At 40.1% G+C, this 20,945-nt stretch overlaps 1 protein-coding gene across 7 annotated transcripts in view; it reads right to left on the bottom strand.

Annotated features, from left to right (window-relative positions):
* The window catches only part of CCDC141 (coiled-coil domain containing 141), a 122,143-nt gene that overhangs the window by 92,642 nt on the left and 8,556 nt on the right, over positions 1-20,945 (bottom strand). For all 7 annotated transcript variants that reach the window (XR_016280848.1, XM_089519662.1, XM_089519666.1 and 4 more), the window contains exons 3-4: positions 4,639-4,830; positions 1,018-1,126 (exon numbers count right to left, since the gene is read on the bottom strand). Coding sequence is in view for 6 of the 7 variants with exons in the window: in XM_089519662.1 (XP_089375788.1) it covers positions 1,018-1,126; positions 4,639-4,830 (301 nt within the window). In the remaining variant the exon portion in view is untranslated. The remainder of the gene's footprint in view (positions 1-1,017; positions 1,127-4,638; positions 4,831-20,945) is intronic.

The raw sequence follows: 20,945 nt of genomic DNA, 5'->3' as shown, positions 1-20,945 counted from the left end.
GGGAACATAAAATATCTAAATTGATAATGCCAGACAGCAAAACAAACCTAATTCAGCTATACAAGAATATATGAAATATGTGAGTAATCATGGGCCCAATCCAAGGAAATTTTTAGGACTAGTATTGTGTGTTTCGAGTAATGCTAAACATATTTACCAAGCGGTAGAAATGCACAGTCAGACCTCTGTATCCATGGGGGAATCTGTTCTGGAACCACCCGTGGATATAAAAATCCACACATGCTCAAGTCCCATTAAAATCCATGGCAGCACAGTGCACACTCACCCACTAGTCCAGCCATGTGCACATGCCACCATCAAGTAAAATGAACACATTCCCTCGGAGTGTGGTGGAGTCTCCCTCCTTAGAGGTCTTCCAACAGAGGCTGAATGGCCATCTGTCAGGTATGCTTTGATTGAGATTTCCTGCATGGCAGGGGGTTGAACTGGATGGCCCTTGCGGTCTCTTCCAACTCTATGATTCTAGGATTCTATGAATGATTAAATACATAGATGGCAAGTCCGCTGATAAGGAGGGTGGACTGTATTGAACATAGTGAGTTTACTTCCAGGTAAACATCATAAGATTGTTATGTTTTAAGGTAGCCATTACTAACATAGTCTGTTGATTGCAAAGTAACATAATCCTCCTAGGCCTTCTAGCACTCATGATAGCTTGGATACAAATCATTAGTATTTAGTATCTGAGCCCATCTTTCCCCTTCAGCAATTTCCAGCAGAGTAGCCATATTAGTTAACTGAGACAAAAACAACCAAGAACCATATAGTACTTTAAAGACTAGACAATATTACTGGCATAAGCTTTCATGGACTGCTGCCCATTTTTACCACCAATGAAAGCTTGTAAGTTTGATATTCCCTATAAATGTGGGACATTCGGAGGGGGGGAAACCCCCAAGGAAATCAGTAGCCATGGTCATACTTTTAAGCAGTATTTACATGTAACTACCTCATATTGTGTGTTAAAAGAAATGATGAAAGAAGTTCTCGCTGTACCTTTTGTATGGTGTTCATGCTGTTTCAGGAGCGCTCTCAGGGACTCGGGGTTCTCAAACTCTTGGGAATTCTGCAGGAAATCTTCAACTTGGTCAATCTTGATAGCAAACTGTTGAAAAAGCAAAAGGACAGTGAAAGGAAAACCACACAATCCAAATCTGTGTGACAAAATACTGTTGGAAATCCTCAATGGATTTTTCTCAACATTTCAGAAAGATGTGAAGCATTTGCAGTGAAAATCAAGCTTCAGGTGTCCTGAGGATTAATATACTTGTTGTTCTATTCTAAGGAGTATCTAACAGCTATGACTGTCAGGTGCAACACTGTTTGGATTGGCAGGTAGGAAAGAAGATTGAGGGAAAGCAATAGAGCAATAGACTTCAGAGTTGGAAAGAGCCTTACATTATCTTTGGATCCTTTGGCAGATATTATTGGAATAAATATTACTAGCCTCAGAACTTGGAACATCTGGGTGGGGAATTCTGGGAATTCAGAAAATAACTTCCCCAAGATCTGACAAACATGCATCAATTTTCCAAAGATGTTAGCCATAGCACTGAACTCCAAGCATGCTGCTGTCCATGAAGAGCTCCTTGTAAAGCAAAGGGTTGATTGATCAACTTAATCAATTGAAGGAATGGATATGAAAAGACTAGAATCATTACCATCAGTCTAGACAGGCCTTATCAGTTCTAATAGAAATTATGTTTGGCAACACATTTACAGCACACATAATCTAATCTGCTGCATTTTCAGTTTGCAGCTGTTAAATGCGGATAATGCACTGAGACAGAGAGGCTGGACAGAGTGTCATGGGCTAACTAGGATGGCCACAACTTTAATAATACATGATGCATTCATATACAACCCCCATCTAGATATCTGGAAGTGGAGAAAGTCCACAAAAGCTTAATACCAGATTTTTTTTTTCTTCCTAGTCTGTCTAAAAAGTGCTACTGGGTTCCTTTATATGTTTTTAGTTAACAAATTGCCTTCTCAAAAAAATATTCTGCCTTTTTTCATTGTAACATTTTTATACTACACTGCACTGCTTTGTCCTTTCTCTAACTAAAGTTACTGAGGTGAAAGAAAGAAAGAAACTAACTCTGAAGTTCAGGATGTTGAAAGTTCACATTAAATTAAGAAAGATGATGAAAAATAAGCCTTCTGCTCTGCTTGCATTTCCTCACATATGCCACCCTGTTTTTATGATCTTTATGATATAAAACAAATCCATTATCCTTCAACATTTGGGATTTGACTTCTGATTTTCATTAAAGAATATCCTTGAGATGAGGCTCACACTTTATCATAATAAAACAAAGATTTCACATAATCACATTCTGTCATTTAAAGCAAAACATTTCAATAAGAAATTTCTAGTTATTTCCTCTTTAAGTCAATATGACATTTCCCATTTGTCCTTTGCTCAGACATTTCAGGACATCGTAAGTGTAACATGCTGTCTGCCTGTCCCTTTTCAGTGCCTATTCTCCTGCTCAGGACTTTTTCACACAGGGGAAATTGGAAGTTTGTCCAGGGTCAATGTGGAGGCAATCATGGGGTTTCACGTTATTTACGCAAAAGAATATCACATGATGCCAAACGCAATCGGAATGCATTGCAAACATAACCGTGGGTCATCCCAGGGTTAGGTAAATCCGGAGAATCAGTGAACTTATAAATCCTGTTCCACTGCAAATGTGCAGTCAATTTGATTTTGCCTGGTATGGAATGCAACTCTAGAACAGCCTTGGATTGCCTGTGTTCTAAACACACTTCAATTCCCATGATCCTTTGTTCCCATTCTCCCTCCTCTGCTCCCTGGCTCCCCCTCTTTTTTGGAAGAAAAGACAGAAGGGGGAAAAAGTGAATATAAACCCCCCTGAAGCAATCTTGTCCAGAAAACCCCAGCATAGGGTCTGAAATAAGTCTGCAACGACCTGAAGGCACATTAGCAGAAACAGAAAAGCTCTGTTTAATGCTCTGCCAGGAAATGGTCGAAACAGACTACAATTCTCAATATCTTGGCTGCAAGTTCTCTCCTTGTGGCTGCCTGTATTCTCTGGAGGAATTAGAAAAGCGGAGGAAAGGCAATGAGGATGCTGAGCATGCCTCCTCCTTATTTCTGGCCAACTGAAACTTGCTGGGGGGGGGGTCCTTGGGGCTGGAAATGTAAAATCCTCCAGACGTGATTCTGTTCTCCCTGTGAGGTGAAATCATGTTATTTCGCAATCTAAATAGGTATGTAATGTGATGAATTCTTTTGTATTGGCATTGCTTTCTCCTTTGGATGGTGCTATTTGTCTTTGCCTGTGATGAGATGGCATGTAATGTGTTTATTTTCAAATTGGCTCCACTTTCTTCTTCTTTCAGAATGGTGATACATTCCTGCATGTGTGAAAAAGTCCTCAGAGATAGTTCTGTTCCTCCAGAACTGCAGTGAAGGGTGCTGTAAGTATCAACTGAGCCTTTGAGGAACATTAAGTTGTTGCCATTGTCCATAGTCTATAAAACACAACACATTCCTTTTCCCAAACCTTGGACTAATGCTGCTAATGGTAGGCAGAAGCGGAAAGGAAGTTCACTGAGTTCATGTTTGCCTAAAGAAAGACAAAACTGCCAACTGGATGAAGGGTATCTGTACATTTCTCAAATTGCAATGCCTTTTGACAAAACAAATAATGGCCTGATACAGACAGGCACTTTGGGGCATGGCGGTGGCAATACTAAGGTTAGGAAGTGTGCACCAACTGCATGGTCCCTAGCTCTAGTACGGAGTGGCAGCGTACTAATGGGGGGTGTCCTGTGTACACAGGCACCGCCATTGCGATGTACGTGTTGTGCAGCGTCCGCACAGCACTGCGCATCGCTTACATCGTGAGTGTGCCAGTGGCGCACCCACACCGTCACACCTGTTTTTTCCAAGTTCTTTTTACTTCGGAGGGAAGCCAACTGGTTTGGTGGCTGTGGCTTCCCTCTGGAGGGAAATAGGCTGCTGGCAGGCCGCCCTTTTGGGGCAGTCTGTCTCGGGCCAACATCTCCCATCCCAATATAGAGCTAGGATAGTACAAGAAAACTTGTTGAATTCCAACAATGCAATTGAAATCAAAGCAACAAATTTTCATGTCACTTTGCACACCTCTAGGGTGGGCCAGCAAATGGCACCTAAACTCACTTCAGCCTCCAGGTCTTGGTACATAGTAGTCAAAGCCAGCAAACTTATTTTGGCTCTTGAGACACAATATTCCACCTTTTCATGATCCCCAGAGCAGCAGTAGGATCCTTGTGGCTAAAAGCTATAAGCCATTACAATCCACAATAACTGGTATTTTATTCTGATTTTTTAAAACCCTGATTAGTATAAATGTGATTTTTAACATGGTTATTATGTCCTACCTGTTTATTTGTTGATATTTCAATGAATTTAATGATCCTGGGTTGTGATGGATTATAGCTTTTAGCACTGATCATTCTACTACTGATCTTCAGAATCAGTGGACTGAATCAATTGCTTTTAAGTCTGCCTAATGGTAGGGCTGGCTCAGAGAGAATATCTTTTGATATTTATATTGTTATTTTTCATAAGAATTAAATAATGTCTAGCATTTGTACACAAACCTCCAGAGCATTTTCAAAAAAATCTGCAGTTAGCTTCAAAAGTGACCTGCGCTTCTCTAGAACAATAACAAGAGAATCCCAAGCGTCTCCCAATGTCTCTGCCATGGCATCATACACTTGTTCTTGATCTTTGTTTTCTGCTGCAGTTTTGTCTGCCTCGTGTAACAGGTCCCAAATCTGGCCCTCCAAAGGCTGGAAAGAAAACAAATGTTTATTCAGAACTAAATTCTTAAAATTCTCATTTTAGTTTCAATGCATTTGTTATCTGAGAACATTTTAACCTATTCGTCAGCCAAGAAAAGCTCCCATATCAGTTTTAAAAATCAAAGACATTTAATATTGACTGAATCCCATTTTGAAAGAAAAGCGGGATATAAATCCAATAAGCAAACAAATAAAGGTCTTGGCAGCTATTAAAATTTCATTGTATTTAGATAAATTATGTCCCAGCTTTCAAAATATATTTGATCACATTTTTTGTAATATTATTCCAAGCCAGTTTATGAATTAAAAAACCACACACAGATGTTCAGGCAAAAACTACTGGCAAACAAAACAGCCAGATAAACAGCAATGAAGAATATCAGAGTAAAAGCACCAAGGGCATGGATAGGAACAACTCAAAGGTTAGAATCATATTGGGGAGTAACAAATGCATCACCTACAATTACATATTTGGTATTCATGGTCCCTACATATTCTCTACATATTCCATACCAAACATTATTGTCTTTTCTAGTGACACATGTCTTCTCATTGTCCAGAGTACAAAAAGCTCAGTTTTGTCATCATGACTTCTAGAGAGAGTTCAGGTTCCCATTAAATACAATGTTATAGTAAAATGGTGTCCCAAATATAAAATGGCAAAATCAAGCTTTGCTTTTTGGATTTTTTTTTAACATTCAAGCCATGGATGGTTGAATCCATGGATATGAAGTGTCAGCTTTGTAGATACCTAAAAATGATGAGCACTAGATTTTTGGAGAAGTCAGAATTTATGTCTTCTTCTTCTTCTTCTTCTTCTTCTTCTTCTTCTTCTCCCCTCCCTGCTATTAACCCTCTTCCTTCTGTGTTGTCCTCCCACATTATTTGACACACATGACATGGGGTGTGTCTGCACCATAGAAATAATACAGTTTGACACCGCTTTACATGTTGTAGCTCCATCCTTTGGAATCCTGGGATTTGTGGTTTTACAAAGTATTTAGATTTCTCTGCCAAAGAGTGCTGGGTGCCTCACAAAAATACAAATTCCAGGATTCTGTAGGATGAGGCAATTAAAGTGGTGTCAGACTTTCTACAGTGTAGATGCATCCATAGGCAATCACCATGCAAATTATTCCATAAAGGTGCCCAGATGTAAAGGAGGAAATGGCCACTGCAGTTTTATAGAGGAGGAAGTTTCAGCTGATGACAATTTTCTCACCTAAGTGACTAGGCTCACATACTAGAATTCCATTTTTTGTGGAGAGGTTCCAGCTTAGTTACTTTGCTGTCTGTAGTGGAATAGCTAGTGCTCCCCTCTTCAAGTCGAGAGGTTTAGAACCCAAAGCTAGCCATGTTGCTTTGGCACATGAGTGAGAAAATATCATACAAGTGCCTCTTCCCATGCCTGGCAGTAAGAAGTACAACAAAGTACAGCTCTCCATATCCACAAATTCTGCATCCATAGATTCAATCATCCACAGCTTGAAAATACTCCCCCTCAATCCAAAAATCAAACCTTAACTGTGACATTTTTCTACCCCATTGTATATAATGGGACTTGACCATCTATGGATTTTGGTATCCACGGGGTATGTGTGTGTGTTTTGGAACCAAAGCCCAATGGATATCAAGATCAAGGATGTCCTGTAAACTATTGGTCTGCTGTCCTTTCGTGACACCCAGACCTATTTCTGGAAGCAACCTCCTCATTCTGCCTCTGATAATCACTGACCCTAGGTAGTGTACATGCTTCCCATATGGAAGGCACTTCATTCAGTCTCTGGCAAATACAATTTAAATATTCTAAGGGAGCAGACTAGGAAACAAATCTCCCCTCAGATCTTAGAGATCTATAAGAGGGGGGGCACCGTTTGGAAAATTCCTCTTAAAGAGGTAATTAGTTACAGTTGGTTTACAAGAACCAAAAAAGTAGTTAGTTGCCACTGTAGTTGCAATGTTCCATACCCTCTGACATTTCACAGATGAGAACTGGGAGACATGTGGCCAAGCAACATCAGAGTGTGGTTGAGATGGCAGCAGTTATTAATGAGGAAAAACACACTAACTAAGAGAGAGTGCCAGAGTTTGCTTTTGCTGGAATCTATTGGGAAGGGCAAGAATCCACCCTCTCCTTTCCTTTCTTCTCCTCTAATCCCACTGTGTTAATTGTGGGCTGACTGCTTTTGCATTTTGAACTCAGTGTGCAGCAACTGGTTGCATCTACACTGCAGAATTAATGCAGTTTGACACCATTTTAAGTGCCATAGTTAAATGCTATGGAATTCTGATGCCACAGCAAGCTGCAAATTTCTGGATGTCATTGCATGGAGCCATGCTAGTTAGAGCAGTGTCAAACTGTATTAATTCTGCAGCATGGAAGCAGTCTGAAGGAAGCTGAAGACAAAGGGAAAAAGTGAGAGAAGGATAGAGAAGACTGGGCATTTTAAAAGCAGCTGAAAAGGTAGAACAACAGAGGATTAACTGGGATTATCCCTGCCAGTTGGAGGGTATGTTGATCTAAAAGCTTTGTTTTTCTGTTAACTTTCATATACTTTTTAAAGAAAAATCTGAATGATACTGGCCTTTGGTCTGAAAAACAGTTATTTAGCCTAAGATGATATTAAAAGTAAACACACATACAAAGAGACATAGTATTTTAAAAGCGTTATCTGTAGAGGTAGTAACACAAGGACATACCTGAATTGCTACAGCCATCCTAACATCCCAGCAACGATACCCAAGAACAATGAACAGAGATATTTTTTATAACTTGAATAATTACACTTATATTCTATTTCAAATACAATCCTCAGAAGAACCAGTGTTGAATAAAATGTACACAACGGTTTGTTGTATATTATCCTGTGCATTTTAATCAAAAGTGAATCACTGCACCAAAACAGACACACTAACAAAGCATTTCCAGGGCAACCTCTTCTATACTCAGAAAAAACAGCGAGAAACAGTACAGTGCAAAAATCAAGGTTAAGCAAATCTACTCAGGAATATTTTTAAAGGACTGGATTACTCAGGAGTAGGCAAAGCCATAAAATTATAAGAGTAAATTGTCACAATGATGATTGTGATGACCCAGACTATATCACAAACACGTTCCTTTGCAGGCATATTGACCTACGGTATTATGATGCCCCAAACTGGAATTGAAATGGGCCACAACTTCATTAACATCAACAACACTAAATTGACTATGTATAGATGAAGGAAGAACTCTAGAAAAACAGGTCTAGTCTAATGCTAGACCAAAACCATAAATTGTACTGAACCAGCCTTGAACCCAAGCCCTATTACATCTGACTGTGGAAACGGTAAGGGGTACCATCTCTCATAGTTGCCCAGAGCTTCAAAGTAGTCATGTCCAAGTCATCCCCTCATGCTCAATCTCTTCGCCAGTTCTCTCCTCTCATCTTCACTCCTGCCAGTTGTCAACAAACAACAGCAACAAATAAAAATTCAGCATTTCAATGGATACAGCCCCTCAAACCTGTGCTCAGCCACATGTAGGAGACCCGTATAAGCTCTGTATTATGGGGAGACCTTTTTGTAAGACATCACAGTTCCCATGAGGTCAGAGATCCCAATCTGGATGATCTTGTGTTCTTTTGACAACCACCATGAGACTGAAAGCTTTGCTTGCTCCTAGATGAAGCACAGATAAAGCGGTTTGGAGTGGAGCAAGCAAACTCTCCCTTCTGTGGATAAGTGGTGCGCGCTCCCAAGCCCTACTATCGCCACCAGGACATCGCTTCCTGGTGGTGTGTACAGGGCCTAAGATTGTGAGTGCATCCCACATCTATAAAAGGAACTATTAAATGGTTAAATGTTAAGCTGCACCACAAAATGAGTGATGTTGTCCCTCACTGATGGGCAATAGTAATAAAATAATTGAATCATGCCTTCATTATAGAGGAAATTAATTGGTCACAACCAGTCTGGGTCAAGATTGACTCGAGGGCAGTTAGCAACAACAAAGGTCTACCATTTGCAACTATAATTCGGAGATACAACCGTGTTTCAGTAAACAAAGGGATCCTGTAGCACCTTTGGGACTAACTGAATGAAAATCATAAGGTTTTGTAGCGTAAGGTTTCATAGATTGAGGAAGTAGACTGAGTCTATGAAAGCTTATGCTACAATATGTTTTGCTCAGTTTCAAAGGTGCTACAAGAGCCCTTTGCATATTTGCAGCTACTTACTTCCACGCTAGGACCTTGACATGATGAAGCTTCACATTTCAATATGTATGCTCACCTGTTAAAGATATAGAAGCCTCATTTTTCTTTGCATTTCATTACCCTAAACCTTGTAGCAGTTGAGGTCAGAAAACAAGAAAGTTGTTACAGAACAAGCTTTAATTTATTCATGATTCAAACCAAAGTAGTATGTAAGCCTTGGAAGAGTTCTTTAACTTTCTGTTATTTTACTTTCTTCACTATAAAGAGTAGAAAGTGCTGTATTTTCTGTTCATTTTGAAATCTTCAGAGTGTCTTCCAGAGACTTGATTTATGTTTGGCTGTTTTCATCTTGAGTCTTTATCATGACAATGGATGAATGAAGTGCCAATTTCTGCTGTTGGGTTTGGTGCTATCAGTAAGAATGTATAATGAAAAGAGAAACTTGTAATAGGCAAATTAAAGTCTAGGTCTAGGATAATTCATTCTCCTGATACAGACTATAATAAGAACTGAAGGTATGAAGATCTGAAATTCTCCTGATAGTGTCTGAGTTGAGAATAGGAAATAATAGAGTACTAATACATCATTGTGCTAAACTCAGAATCATAATCTTCAGGTCCTCCCAAGTCACCCCCCACATATCTTCTGTATTGGTGATAGCTTGTATCTGAGTAGACTGTTAATGTGTTCTCTCTTAAAAAAAAAAAAGCTCTGAGAATTTTTTCCCAAAAATAATTCAACTATTATTCCTTAATTTAAAAAGCAGATTAATTGTTAGCCAAAGAAAAAATATGAAGAAAGAAAGACATAACTAGAATGTGAAATATGAACAAATAAACAAGGTCTGGAAAGCCGCTACAAAGACTTTTCTCTTAACACAGAAGCCAGGTTTGCAGTCAATGCTATGCTGTGATTTGTTGAATTCTGTCTCACTATTGTGTTCCAACCTATTCCCATAAACAAACCCTGGTTTGTTAGCCAGCTGCAAGCCACAATTAAAAGTCACAATATGGGGCTAATTTAAACCATGGCTTGTTGTAATAATAGGCCACGGTTATTATTACAATAATTGTAATAAGAGCCAGCATGGTGTAGCAGTTTGAGTGTCAGACTACAATTCTGGAAACCAGTGTTCAATTCTGTACACAGCCATGAAACCAACTGGGTGATTTTGGGCAAGTCACATGGTCTCAGCCTTAGGAGAAGGCAATGGCAAACCTCCTCTGAACAAATCTCGCCAAGAAAACCCCATAATAGGTTCATTTATGGATTGTTATAAGTTGGAAATGACTAGAAGGCACACAACAATACGAAATTATAATATCTGAACCAAAGATTGTGGCTTCTTCCTTTGCTTGTTTCTCCAGCTGCTCTTGCTGAAGAAGGGGCTAACAAAGAGGCAGAACAGAATGAGAACAGAAACTGCATAAAGGTTTATTTGGTCATCTGCAGGCCTATTTGTTGCTAAAGCAACAAACTATGGCTAAAATAGTTTTTTGTGGGTTTTTCGGGCTATGTGGCCATGTTCTAGCAGAGTTTCTTTCTGACGTTTCACCAGCATCTGTGGCTGGCATCTTCAGAGAATGGCCTAGCATGCTATGCAGACACAGGCAGTATCTGTGGGACACAAAAACACATTCAAAACCAGATTCCTCTTCTTAGCTATAGGTATGTCCTACATAGTCTAAAAGAGACGTGTTTTGGATACTAGATGCATGATCTGTTTCAGGATTACCCCAATGATCCTTTGGACCCTGAGCAAGTCTGTGGCAGTAGTAGCATTAGTATGTGATTAGACTAGGATGGCAGGAGGGAGGAAGAAGTCTTGAAGATTTAGCCAAGGTCTACGTAATTTGTGATTGCTATGCCAAAGGCAGCCCATTAAATCCTTAATCAAACTCCTCTTTTTGCTGCCAGGCCTGAGTTTCATCAGGAACCTGACAAGTCAGAGTACACAGCTGGCGGCCTGCATCCACTTCCATGAGTCAAAGGTTCTGCAGGCCTCATCTTACCATAAAAACCTTTACACTGGAAACTCTGTTAATGCCTTCATTTTGAGGGAAGAATTGTCTAATGTTTCTAAATAATATATTGCATATTACATGCTGAGCACTGTAGATAGTGGGGGCAACAGAGAAAATTATTAGCTCATTACAACTTTTTATTGCTTATTATTATAAGATTAAATAAAATGTACAATGTGGTCCTATACACCCATAGATAAATCTCACTGATTCCACAGGGGATGGCTTTGAATTAAGTGTGCATAGGTTTGGAGCCTTAGCATAACTTCACAGAACTAATGTCAGTACTTGTCCAAATTTATGAGGCACAACTACAAATTAAAATGTAAAAAACCTCTTGCAAAGCAGCAGTATGAACACTAGTGTGCACAGTTGCATTTTCCTACCGACTGCATGTTCATTGTGTTTCTTTTTTAAAAAAACTTATCTGATATTTAGCTTCAGAAAAACATGAAGATGGGAAGTTGGGTTTTGGTTTGTAACATACAGCCTGTGCACACCGGTGAGAAAGAGTTAACCTCACCTCTTTTGAGATGTAACCTCTTTTGTTAGCTTTATAGTTGCAAGTACGTGATGGAGAACAAATATTACCTGGTTCAAAAGGAGGAAGACTATCACACAATCCAAGTAATGATTCTCCCTGTGCCTCATGCTATTGTGTTGTACTCTGTTGTGCATGCTAAGACAACAATGGGGTGTGCAGAAGAAAACATGTTCTGTATCACAAGACAGCAACTCATACTATTCTGATGGAAAGTTCAACTATAATGGGAAGAAATTAAAGGTCAACTCAAAGACCTGGCTTCCAGGAGTGGCTTGAGGGGTTGCACTAACTGGAAGATACCTCGGCCTACTGTTATTGTTTCCACAAGGGAGCAGCTTCTGCTAAAACCGGCTCAGTTCTGTGTGTGGAGTTCCACTGAGTCACCATCCTCTGATTCCGGGTCACTCAGCACTTGCTCTCCACAGGAAAGACAGGGCAGCACCATCTTGCTCAAGGGGCATACATGATGGAGCCCAGGAGCATAGCTGGAGGAGGGAGGAGAACTGGTCTTGCATCTCCTTCTGCTGCTTAAAATGAAGCCCAGTGATATTGGTGATAACAGCTTAAGGCAACATATGGTTCTCTTCCTCATCACTTTGTGGGCCTACAACAATCTCCTGTGAGGTAAGTGAGGCTGAGAGACAGTGGCATCACTACAGTGTGTGTGTGTGTGTGGGGGGGGGTGCCATCCATACTGAGTGACAGCCCAAAAGGGGGATTACATCTTGTTGGGCCCTCCTCCTGCTGCCAAGCAAGTCCCCCCCCCCTCAGCTTGTCAGGATGGGAGAGGCCTTCTCATGAGGAGATCTCCTCCGCCACAGCTTAGGAGAGGTCCAAGCTCACCTCTCTCGACTTTGCCACAGTGGGGGAAGCTGCCTCACAAGAGAGCCGACCCCCCCCCCCCAGCGGGTGACCCTGGGGTGGGGACACCACTGGTGAGAGAGACTGGTACAAGGTCATTCCATGACTGGGTGGAAACTTCAACTTGGATTTATGTGTCTTCACTGGTGTGTCTTCAAGTCATTTCTAATTTATGATGACCCTAATGCAAACCTATCCCAGGGGTTTCTTGGCATCATTTGTTCAGAGAGGGTTTGCCTTTGCCTCCCTCTGAAACTGAGAGAGTGTGACTTGCCCAAGGTCACCCAGTGGGTTTCCATGGTCAAGTGGAGATTTGAACCCTGGTCTCCAGAGTCGTACACTCTACATGTTGTTTGGTGTGGCACCAGAGCTCTCTGAATGAGAAGGCTAAATATCTCACAAAACCAAAAACCCAAGAATTGCATAGTATCGAGCCATTGCAGTCAAAATGGTGCATTATCCTAAACCTGGTTTAAAGCCTTTCTCCCTAAGCAGTCTTGAACAAGACCAATGAAATGGAGCTTCATTTAAAGCCTTCTCCCCAAGCCATCAACAACTTGGAAGCTGTGATCCTTAAACATCGCTCAAGAGGACTGCTGTTTTGGCACTGCCCATAGCCATGCTGGAAGAGAAGAGTGATCCCCCTCACAAGTCAATTGATCAGCTGGCCTGTGTATAAGGAGGTGGAAGAGAGTTCCTCAGACCCTGGCAGTATGAGAGTGCCTCATGGGTTGTCCACACCTGTTGTTGTTGTTGGTTGTTGTTGTTGTTGTTGTTGTTGTTGTTGTGTGCCTTCAAATTCTCTGAAGATGCCAGCCACAGATGCTGGTTAAACGTCAGGAAGAAAATCTTCTAGAACATGGCCACATAGACTGAAAAACCCACAAAAAAACATGCCTTCAAATTGTTTCTGACATATGGTGACCCTAAGGCAACCCTATCATGGGGTCTCTTGGCAAGATTAGTTCAGATGAGCTTTGTCATTGCCTTCCCATGAGGCTGAGAGCATGTGACTTGACCAAAGTCACCCAGTGGGTTTCATGGCCAAGCTGGGAATTGAACCCTGGTCTCCAGATTAGCAGCCCAGCACTCAAACCACTATGCCACGCTGGCTCTCTGAAGCCATTCCATGCTGCTGCTTCTCCCTTTACAGGTTTTGAAAAGGAGTAATAATGGCCAAGGAGTTCCAGATTTGTCAAAGAATGTGACCATAATCATTTTGACATTAAATTAACACATTCCTTCTGAGACACAGGCATTTCTTTCAAGAAGGCAAAGGTGTGTTGGGAAATAAAGCAAGAAAGGGACTGAGGGTTTTCACCTGATGATTACTTTATGAAATAGTTTCATCAGTTGGAAATTACATGGTGTCTGTTGCTTGTTAAAGAGATGGAGAATTTCCACTAGCTGCAATAATCTCTGTCCGTCAGGTAAGTATGAACAGGTTCCAGCTTGTGTGTTTGGGATAATAGCTTTCCTTTTCCATAAGGATTCTTACTCTGGATTTCTGCCCCATTTCCCTGTCCTCCATATTCAACAGGTTTCTAAATATAGGGCTCATGAAACAACAGCAAGTTGCATCCCAGTTCACATAGACTTCTGTAATAATAATCTCCCTTAATAAGCATTCATTACAATGTGAATGAGCAATGTCCTTACGCAGAGTCTGAGGACTCCCTCTTAGCTCCTTTCTCTATGCAGGCACATATCTATCCAGAAAGATATAGTTTTAAACTGGGAATATGGTTAAATAGACCAGCCTGGATTTGTAAACCCACAACAAACTCTAGTTGAAGTTGGCATATGATCCAGACTTGGTTGGATTGTTGTCATCGTCATTTCCAAGTTATAGTGACCCTGAGGTGACCCTATCACTGGATTTTCTTGGCAAGAGTTGTTCAGAGAAGATTTGCCATTGCCTTTCCCTGAGGCTGAGAGCATGTGACTTGACCAAGGTCACCCAGTGGGTTTCATGGCCAAGCTGGGAATCAAACCCTGGTCTCCAGAGTCATAGTCCAACACCCAAACCACTACACTATGGTGGTGCTCATCTTGATTGGGTTACTCAACCATAAACTTCAACCATAAATATGCTTCTCCTTTCCTTTGGTTCATCTAGCAATTTGTGTTAGGATAAGAGTGACTTGTGATTTATTGAACCTTGATTGGGGGTTATTATTATGTGTGAACACAACCACTAGTTCTGACAATATTGTTCCTGCAGAGATTGTCTGTTCTTCCTTAGAGAAGGGAATAATACTACATGAATACTACAAAATGCCTTGTCATGTCACCATCTTGATTTTTATATCAAAGCCCGTGAACAGAAACATTCCCAGCTTCCTTGACCCAATTCTTCTGGATCAGCCAAGATCCTCTGGGTTTCTTGCCACTTAGAGAGGTGTTATAGGTGCTTATAATCAGGGCATTGTGGCAATTGCCTCCCTCTTTTTCTCCTGCATCAGATATTCAAAGGTATGCTTCCTCTGAAAATGAAAGTTTGATTTAACTAATATACTTAGTACCCATGGATAGACATATCCTTTGTGATCTTGCTTCATTCTTTTCTAAAGCCATCCAAGTCAGTGGTCATCACTAGATGTTTATGTAGCTCATAAATCATTTGTTTCTAAATACTAGGCCAAAGCTACCACAGAGAATAATATAAAACTTTCATACAGGCTGCCAGGCTTTGCACAGAAGATTCAAGAGGCAGCAGGCTTGCATAGCTTTTATATGTTCATTAAGAACTAGACCATGGGTCCCTTGAATAAATACTTTGAGAAGTGGGCAGATGCCATCTTCTCCAGCTAGACAGTTCCACCAGGCTCCAGCCAAGTTAACAAAATGGCCCATTACTATTTCATTTTTAGGCATTTCTCATAATGTAATTACCATTTCTGATTAACCATACTAAGGACACGTCTGTACCATTAATCTCACATTGTGCTGTTGGTTATATACTACTGGTAAAACCAGTGTTAAAACTTGCAAGTGCTATTTCTTTCTGATGCTGCTAATTATGCTAATAAATTTGTTTCTAAGCTTCTGGCATGCTGAATCTCAATGAGCAATTTATTTTTTAATTGGAAGCTATTTGCCAATAGGTAAATGGACATGTTTGGCCATTATGAGCTTCTCTTGTTAGGCAGAACAGCCTATGAATTCAATAAATATATTTCAAGTCAGCCAATTTGTTTTCAGTGCCAGCTGTTCCTCTTACTATTCATTACATTTTGCACACACAGAAAACTCAGGAGCTTGACATTTATGTGCTTTCAAAACAGATCTAGGTATTGATTCACCAAAAAGTATCTGGAAACCACAGCTAGCTTGTTCACAAGAGAATTTTAAAGGCCATCTCAGTGAGACATAATGTTAAGGGATTGAAGCATTTGTTACCATGAATATATGCTCAAGGGCAGACTCGAGACATATTTCAGGCTAGTACAAATGGAAGGGTGTGTGAATACTGTTACAGCCAATTGCTTTAATGCCTGAGTCTCTATAAATTGCACTCCAGAACAACACGCATTGCAGTCCAAAACAACAAGCATCCATACCAGTTACAAGCATCTACAACTATACCATTTTGCCAACTGTCATTGGGGGCAGGATGAGTTGAGAAACATGATAGTATCTTTTCTTCTATCAGTTAGTTATTTAACAACATTAATCAAGATGTCAGAGGTGAATTTATTTGTTCATCCTCCAATGTGATACACACCATTCAAGGTGAGGAATGGAAGGCCGCCATGGTGTAATGGTCTGAATGTTGACTACAACTCCGAGATCAAACTGGAGATCCTGCTCAGCCATCAAAACCCACTGGGTGACTTTGGGCAAGTCACACTCTAAGCCTCAGAGAAAGGCAAAAGCACCCCAACATTTTTTATCAAGAAAACCCCATGAAACATTCTTCATCTTAGGATCACCAGAAGTCAGAAACGATTTGAAGCCACACAACAACATGTCAGGAATGCCCCTTTAGTCTACACTCTACATTGGACAAAAATGGCAATCTGTACACAAAAATATAAACGGGTATAATATTACATTAGAAATGGCAATCCTCTTTGCTTTCCATCTGTTTCCTTTAAACTGTCCTTTCCTCTTCATAACACCTTTCACCTGATTTTCCATATGCCCAGTATCAGAAAATATTGCTTTGGTTCAGCAGACATGTTCCAGTAACCCCTGATAGTGTCTGAACTGCAGTTGCTTAAAATATCTTTACAGTACAGAAGGGCATCAGGGGTCACATTGTGCAGCGATAACATAAGGTCTGTCACAAGGTCACCTGGAAGTTATCCAGAAAGAGATTCCTTTCCAAGTTCCCCCTCTTAAGTTGCAGATCATTTTGTGATCATTTCCATCACAAGAATTTAATTTACAAGCTGTTTAAAAACTCATTATCCTGAGCAAATTGATTGTTTTTAGGCAAGAACATAATATAAGCAGAGCCTACCATGCAGTACTAGAAGATCATAAAACAATTTATTTCAACAAATTCTAAGATTACAGAGAGTACAATGGGCCCTTGCTTTACGCAAGGGATCTGTTCCGGAACCCCCCACATAAAGCAAATATTGCGTAAGCTTGAGCCCCATTATATCCAATGGGGCTCATGCTCGACTTGCGGCCGTGCGCACATCCCACAGCCACATGCGCCATTCGCGAGCCCCATTGGATATAATGGGGCTCGTGCTTGCTGCGCAGCAATGTGCACATGCAGGGCGTGTGCCCATTTTCCAGGCGGCTTCAGCGGGCTCACTGTAATCAGTTATCTGGACTTAAGAATCCAATTTGGTAGACATGGCAATACCAGTCCAACATGCTTCCAGCCTTTCATTTACCATTTTTGTTCTATTAATTGTAGAAAATAGTACAGTTTGGAAAAGTTACTTTTTGGAGATTACAATTCCCAGAATCTCCCAGCCTGTACGACTAGTAATTAGCATGTCTTATTAAAAAATGTTGCTATCACTGTTAATTGCCATCAAACTGCCTTTGGCCTATACTGACCCTATGAATGAGAGCCCTCCAAGATACTCTGTGATCAATTGCCTTGTCCAAGTCCTGCAGATTCAGTGCTATGGTTTCCTTTAATATAATGACGTCTTCCTCTTTTCTGTCTTTTTTTATTTAATATTGAAATAATAGTTACATATTACAAGTACATATATAATACATGACATAAAATATCTCCCGTTTCAGACAGTCTCGTACCACAATATTTATACAGAGAGCTTATTTTCCCATAACTTTGCAATCTCTTTCCATTTGGCTTTATAATCCTGGACCGTTCTATCATTTTTGGACATTGAGATCATGTCCAAGATTGCCAACTCGTTCAATTTCAAAATCCATTCTACTAGTGTTGGAATAGAGTTGACTTTCCAATATTTGGCGAATAGAATTCGAGCAGCAGTTACTGAATATAATAAAACACTCAATTCATCCTGAACTAGATTGTCCCGGATCCCATCAGTAATATTTAACAGAAATAATTCAGGGGCAAACAGAATATTTCCCCCCATTACATTTGTTATAGATCTGTGTATCATTATCCAATACTTTTTAGCTGATTTGCACCGCCACCAAAGGTGATATAAGGAACCTCCTTTTTGATTGCATTTCCAACAATAGGAAACGCCTTGTTTAGTCATTCTGGCGATCTTAATTGGGGTCTAGTACCACCTAAAAAATAACTTATAATAATTTTCTCTTAACTTAATACATTTAGTAAAATGGAGATTTCTTTTCCATATGTTTTCCCAACTGTACAGAGGAATAACATTGCCAATGTCTTGGGGCCATCGTATCATGTTGGACTTTACGATTTCTTCCGTCATCTCCATATTCAACAGAAATTTATACAATTTTGTAATTAATTTTTGCGTTGGACCTCTAATAATGTTATCAAAGTCGGTCTCTTTACCCTCTATTCCATCTCCAGAATGATCTGCTCTCCAGTCATCTTGAATTTGCCAATATTTAAACCAATTTACATAAGGGTCCATCTCTTTTAATTCCTCTTTAGTTTTTAATTCTTCTTTTCCTTGCCTCCTTATTAGAATATCATCATATCTCAACCATTTATAAGACCAGGGGTATTCTTTCTTATGAAATGCCTCTTGTGAGGAAGTCCATCTTGGTAGATGTCTATAAAGTACTTTAAACCTATGAACAGTATTATAACACAGATGTGCATGCCAACCTAACTCTAACCCACAAGATTCTAAATACATCATTTTCTCATCAGATAATAAAATCCAGTCTCTAATCCATGACATGGCACAAGCATTATGATAAATCTCAAAATTGGGTAGACCAAGCCCTCCCCTGTCTTTGCTATCTTGCATAACCTTAAATTTTATTCTGGGTTTCCTATTATGCCACAAAAATTTTGATATATCTCGTTCCCCTGGTTTGAAGATACCCTTAGTTGTCACGATTGGTAAAGTCTGAAATAAAAACATCATTCTCGGCAGCACATTCATTTGAATAATAGCAATTTTCCCTAACAATGAAATGTTTTGTGAATCCCACCTTTTTAAATCAGCTTTAATTTTCTCCCACGTTGGTATATAATTATTCTTGAAAAGGACAGAATTATCCTTTATCAAATTTACACCTAGGTATTTAATTTTAGATATCAGATGGAACTCCGTAATAGATTTCAGTTCTTCTTCTTCCTTTGCCGTAAGATTTTTAACCAAAAGACCACTTTTTTTCTTATTAACCTTAAATCCCGCCAGAGTACCAAATTTTGTTAGGACTTCCTCAAGTTCTTTAATTGTTTTCTTAGGGTTTTCTAATATAATAACAAGGTCATCTGCAAAGGCGTGAATTTTAGAAGAAAATTTAGTAATGTTTAAACCTTGAATTTGATTATCGTTTCTTCCTCTTTTCTGACCACCTTCCACTTTTGTGAGCATTATTTTTTTTCTAATGAGACATGCCATTTCATAACATGTCCAAAGTACAATAGCCTCAGTTTAATAAGTCTGGCTTCTAGGGTTTCATGTAGGACCCATTCATTTGCCTTTGGGGCTGTCTATGGGATTCTTTGAATTCTCCTCCACCGACAAATTTCAAATGAATTTATTTTTTCCCCTGTCAGGTTTCTTCACTATCCAGCTTTCACAACTATACATAGAAATTGGGTCTATATCTATATGCTAACCCCAACTAGAAAAGACCAGTTGAATCAATGGGATTCAATGGAATCCTTGCAACTGGCAATTAGATAGCAATCAAAATCATAGCATTTAGTTTTCCTTTAGAAGGATAAAGTACTCGATACCAAAGTGTTTGCTCACATTTCAGTGTTGCACTGAAAGAAATGCCATAGAAAAATTAAAAATGTTTCTCAGTAGACACCTCTCAAGCAACTGAGAGTGAAAAATACTCAAAGCTTCAGGTAAACATACCTGTAGTGTAGACCCAAATCCAGTATTAATTCTACCTAGGGCAGATTTATTGAACTCAGTGAGATTCATCTTATTGCTTATGTTATTAGTATGGACCTTATCACACCGACAAAAAAACAACTGCTCCCCAATGAAATAAAGTTGGGTTGCGGGTTGCTACCAGGAATTATGGCATGTAATTTGCCGCCAGTTTTTTTGGGCAATTGCAACCCAGCTGCAGCCTGGGTCCAGGCATTCTTCAGAGGCCACTTTTCAAAGGCAGAAAGCTTCCATTGGGGAGCAGTCGGATTTTTTGATGATGCAACAAGGTCCTAAGTGTGTTACTAACAATCCCCCATTCATCTGAGTGGGTCTGCTCTAGGAAGAGCTAATGCTCATTTTAGCCTGCACAGTTCAAATTTATTTTGCAATATTTCATTTATTTTTAAGCCACAGAACACAACCAAGGGTGCATCTACCCTGTAGAAATAATACACTTTGACATCATTTAAAATGCTTTAGCTACATCCTATGGAATCCTGAGCTTTGCAGGTTTACAAGGTCTTTAGCCTTCTCTGCCAAAGAGTGCTGGTGCCCCACCAACTGCAAATCCCAGAATTCTGTAGGATAGAGTCATGGCAGTTAGTGGTGTCAAACAATACTGTTTCTACAGTGTAGGTGCACCCCAAAAGTTGTAACCCAGCTGCAGCAACTGAAAAGAAAGCTTGACCAAAAGTTGAGAATATGGCAGTTATCTGTCATTGAAAGGCCAAGACTAGCTGCCATGGCCTGCTCCTGCTATCCCTGACTCCTTGGCCACCTCTTCCTTCCTCTGCTTCTGGTAACTGCAGAAGAGACAGTTTTTAAGAGTTGGAGCTCCATCAGGGCAAGTGGGTTGCCTTCCACCTGTTACCAGGCTTCGCTGATCTGCAGCATAGCACCATCCTGCCAGGTCTTCCATATTAGGCACATCATCAACCATAGCTTGTCCATCATGGAAGTGGAGGCACACAGCAGGTGGCACATGGTGGCTTCACTGGCATCAGCCTCAGACTACACCTTC

Source organism: Sceloporus occidentalis, unplaced genomic scaffold (assembly GCF_023333645.1).
Source record: "Sceloporus occidentalis isolate IW3139 unplaced genomic scaffold, rSceOcc1.0.p SCAF_4, whole genome shotgun sequence".
In the NCBI taxonomy this organism is placed as follows: Eukaryota; Metazoa; Chordata; class Lepidosauria; order Squamata; family Phrynosomatidae; genus Sceloporus; species Sceloporus occidentalis.
Note: the sequence above shows the minus strand (reverse complement) of the source record. Positions and strands in the feature narration are given on the sequence as shown.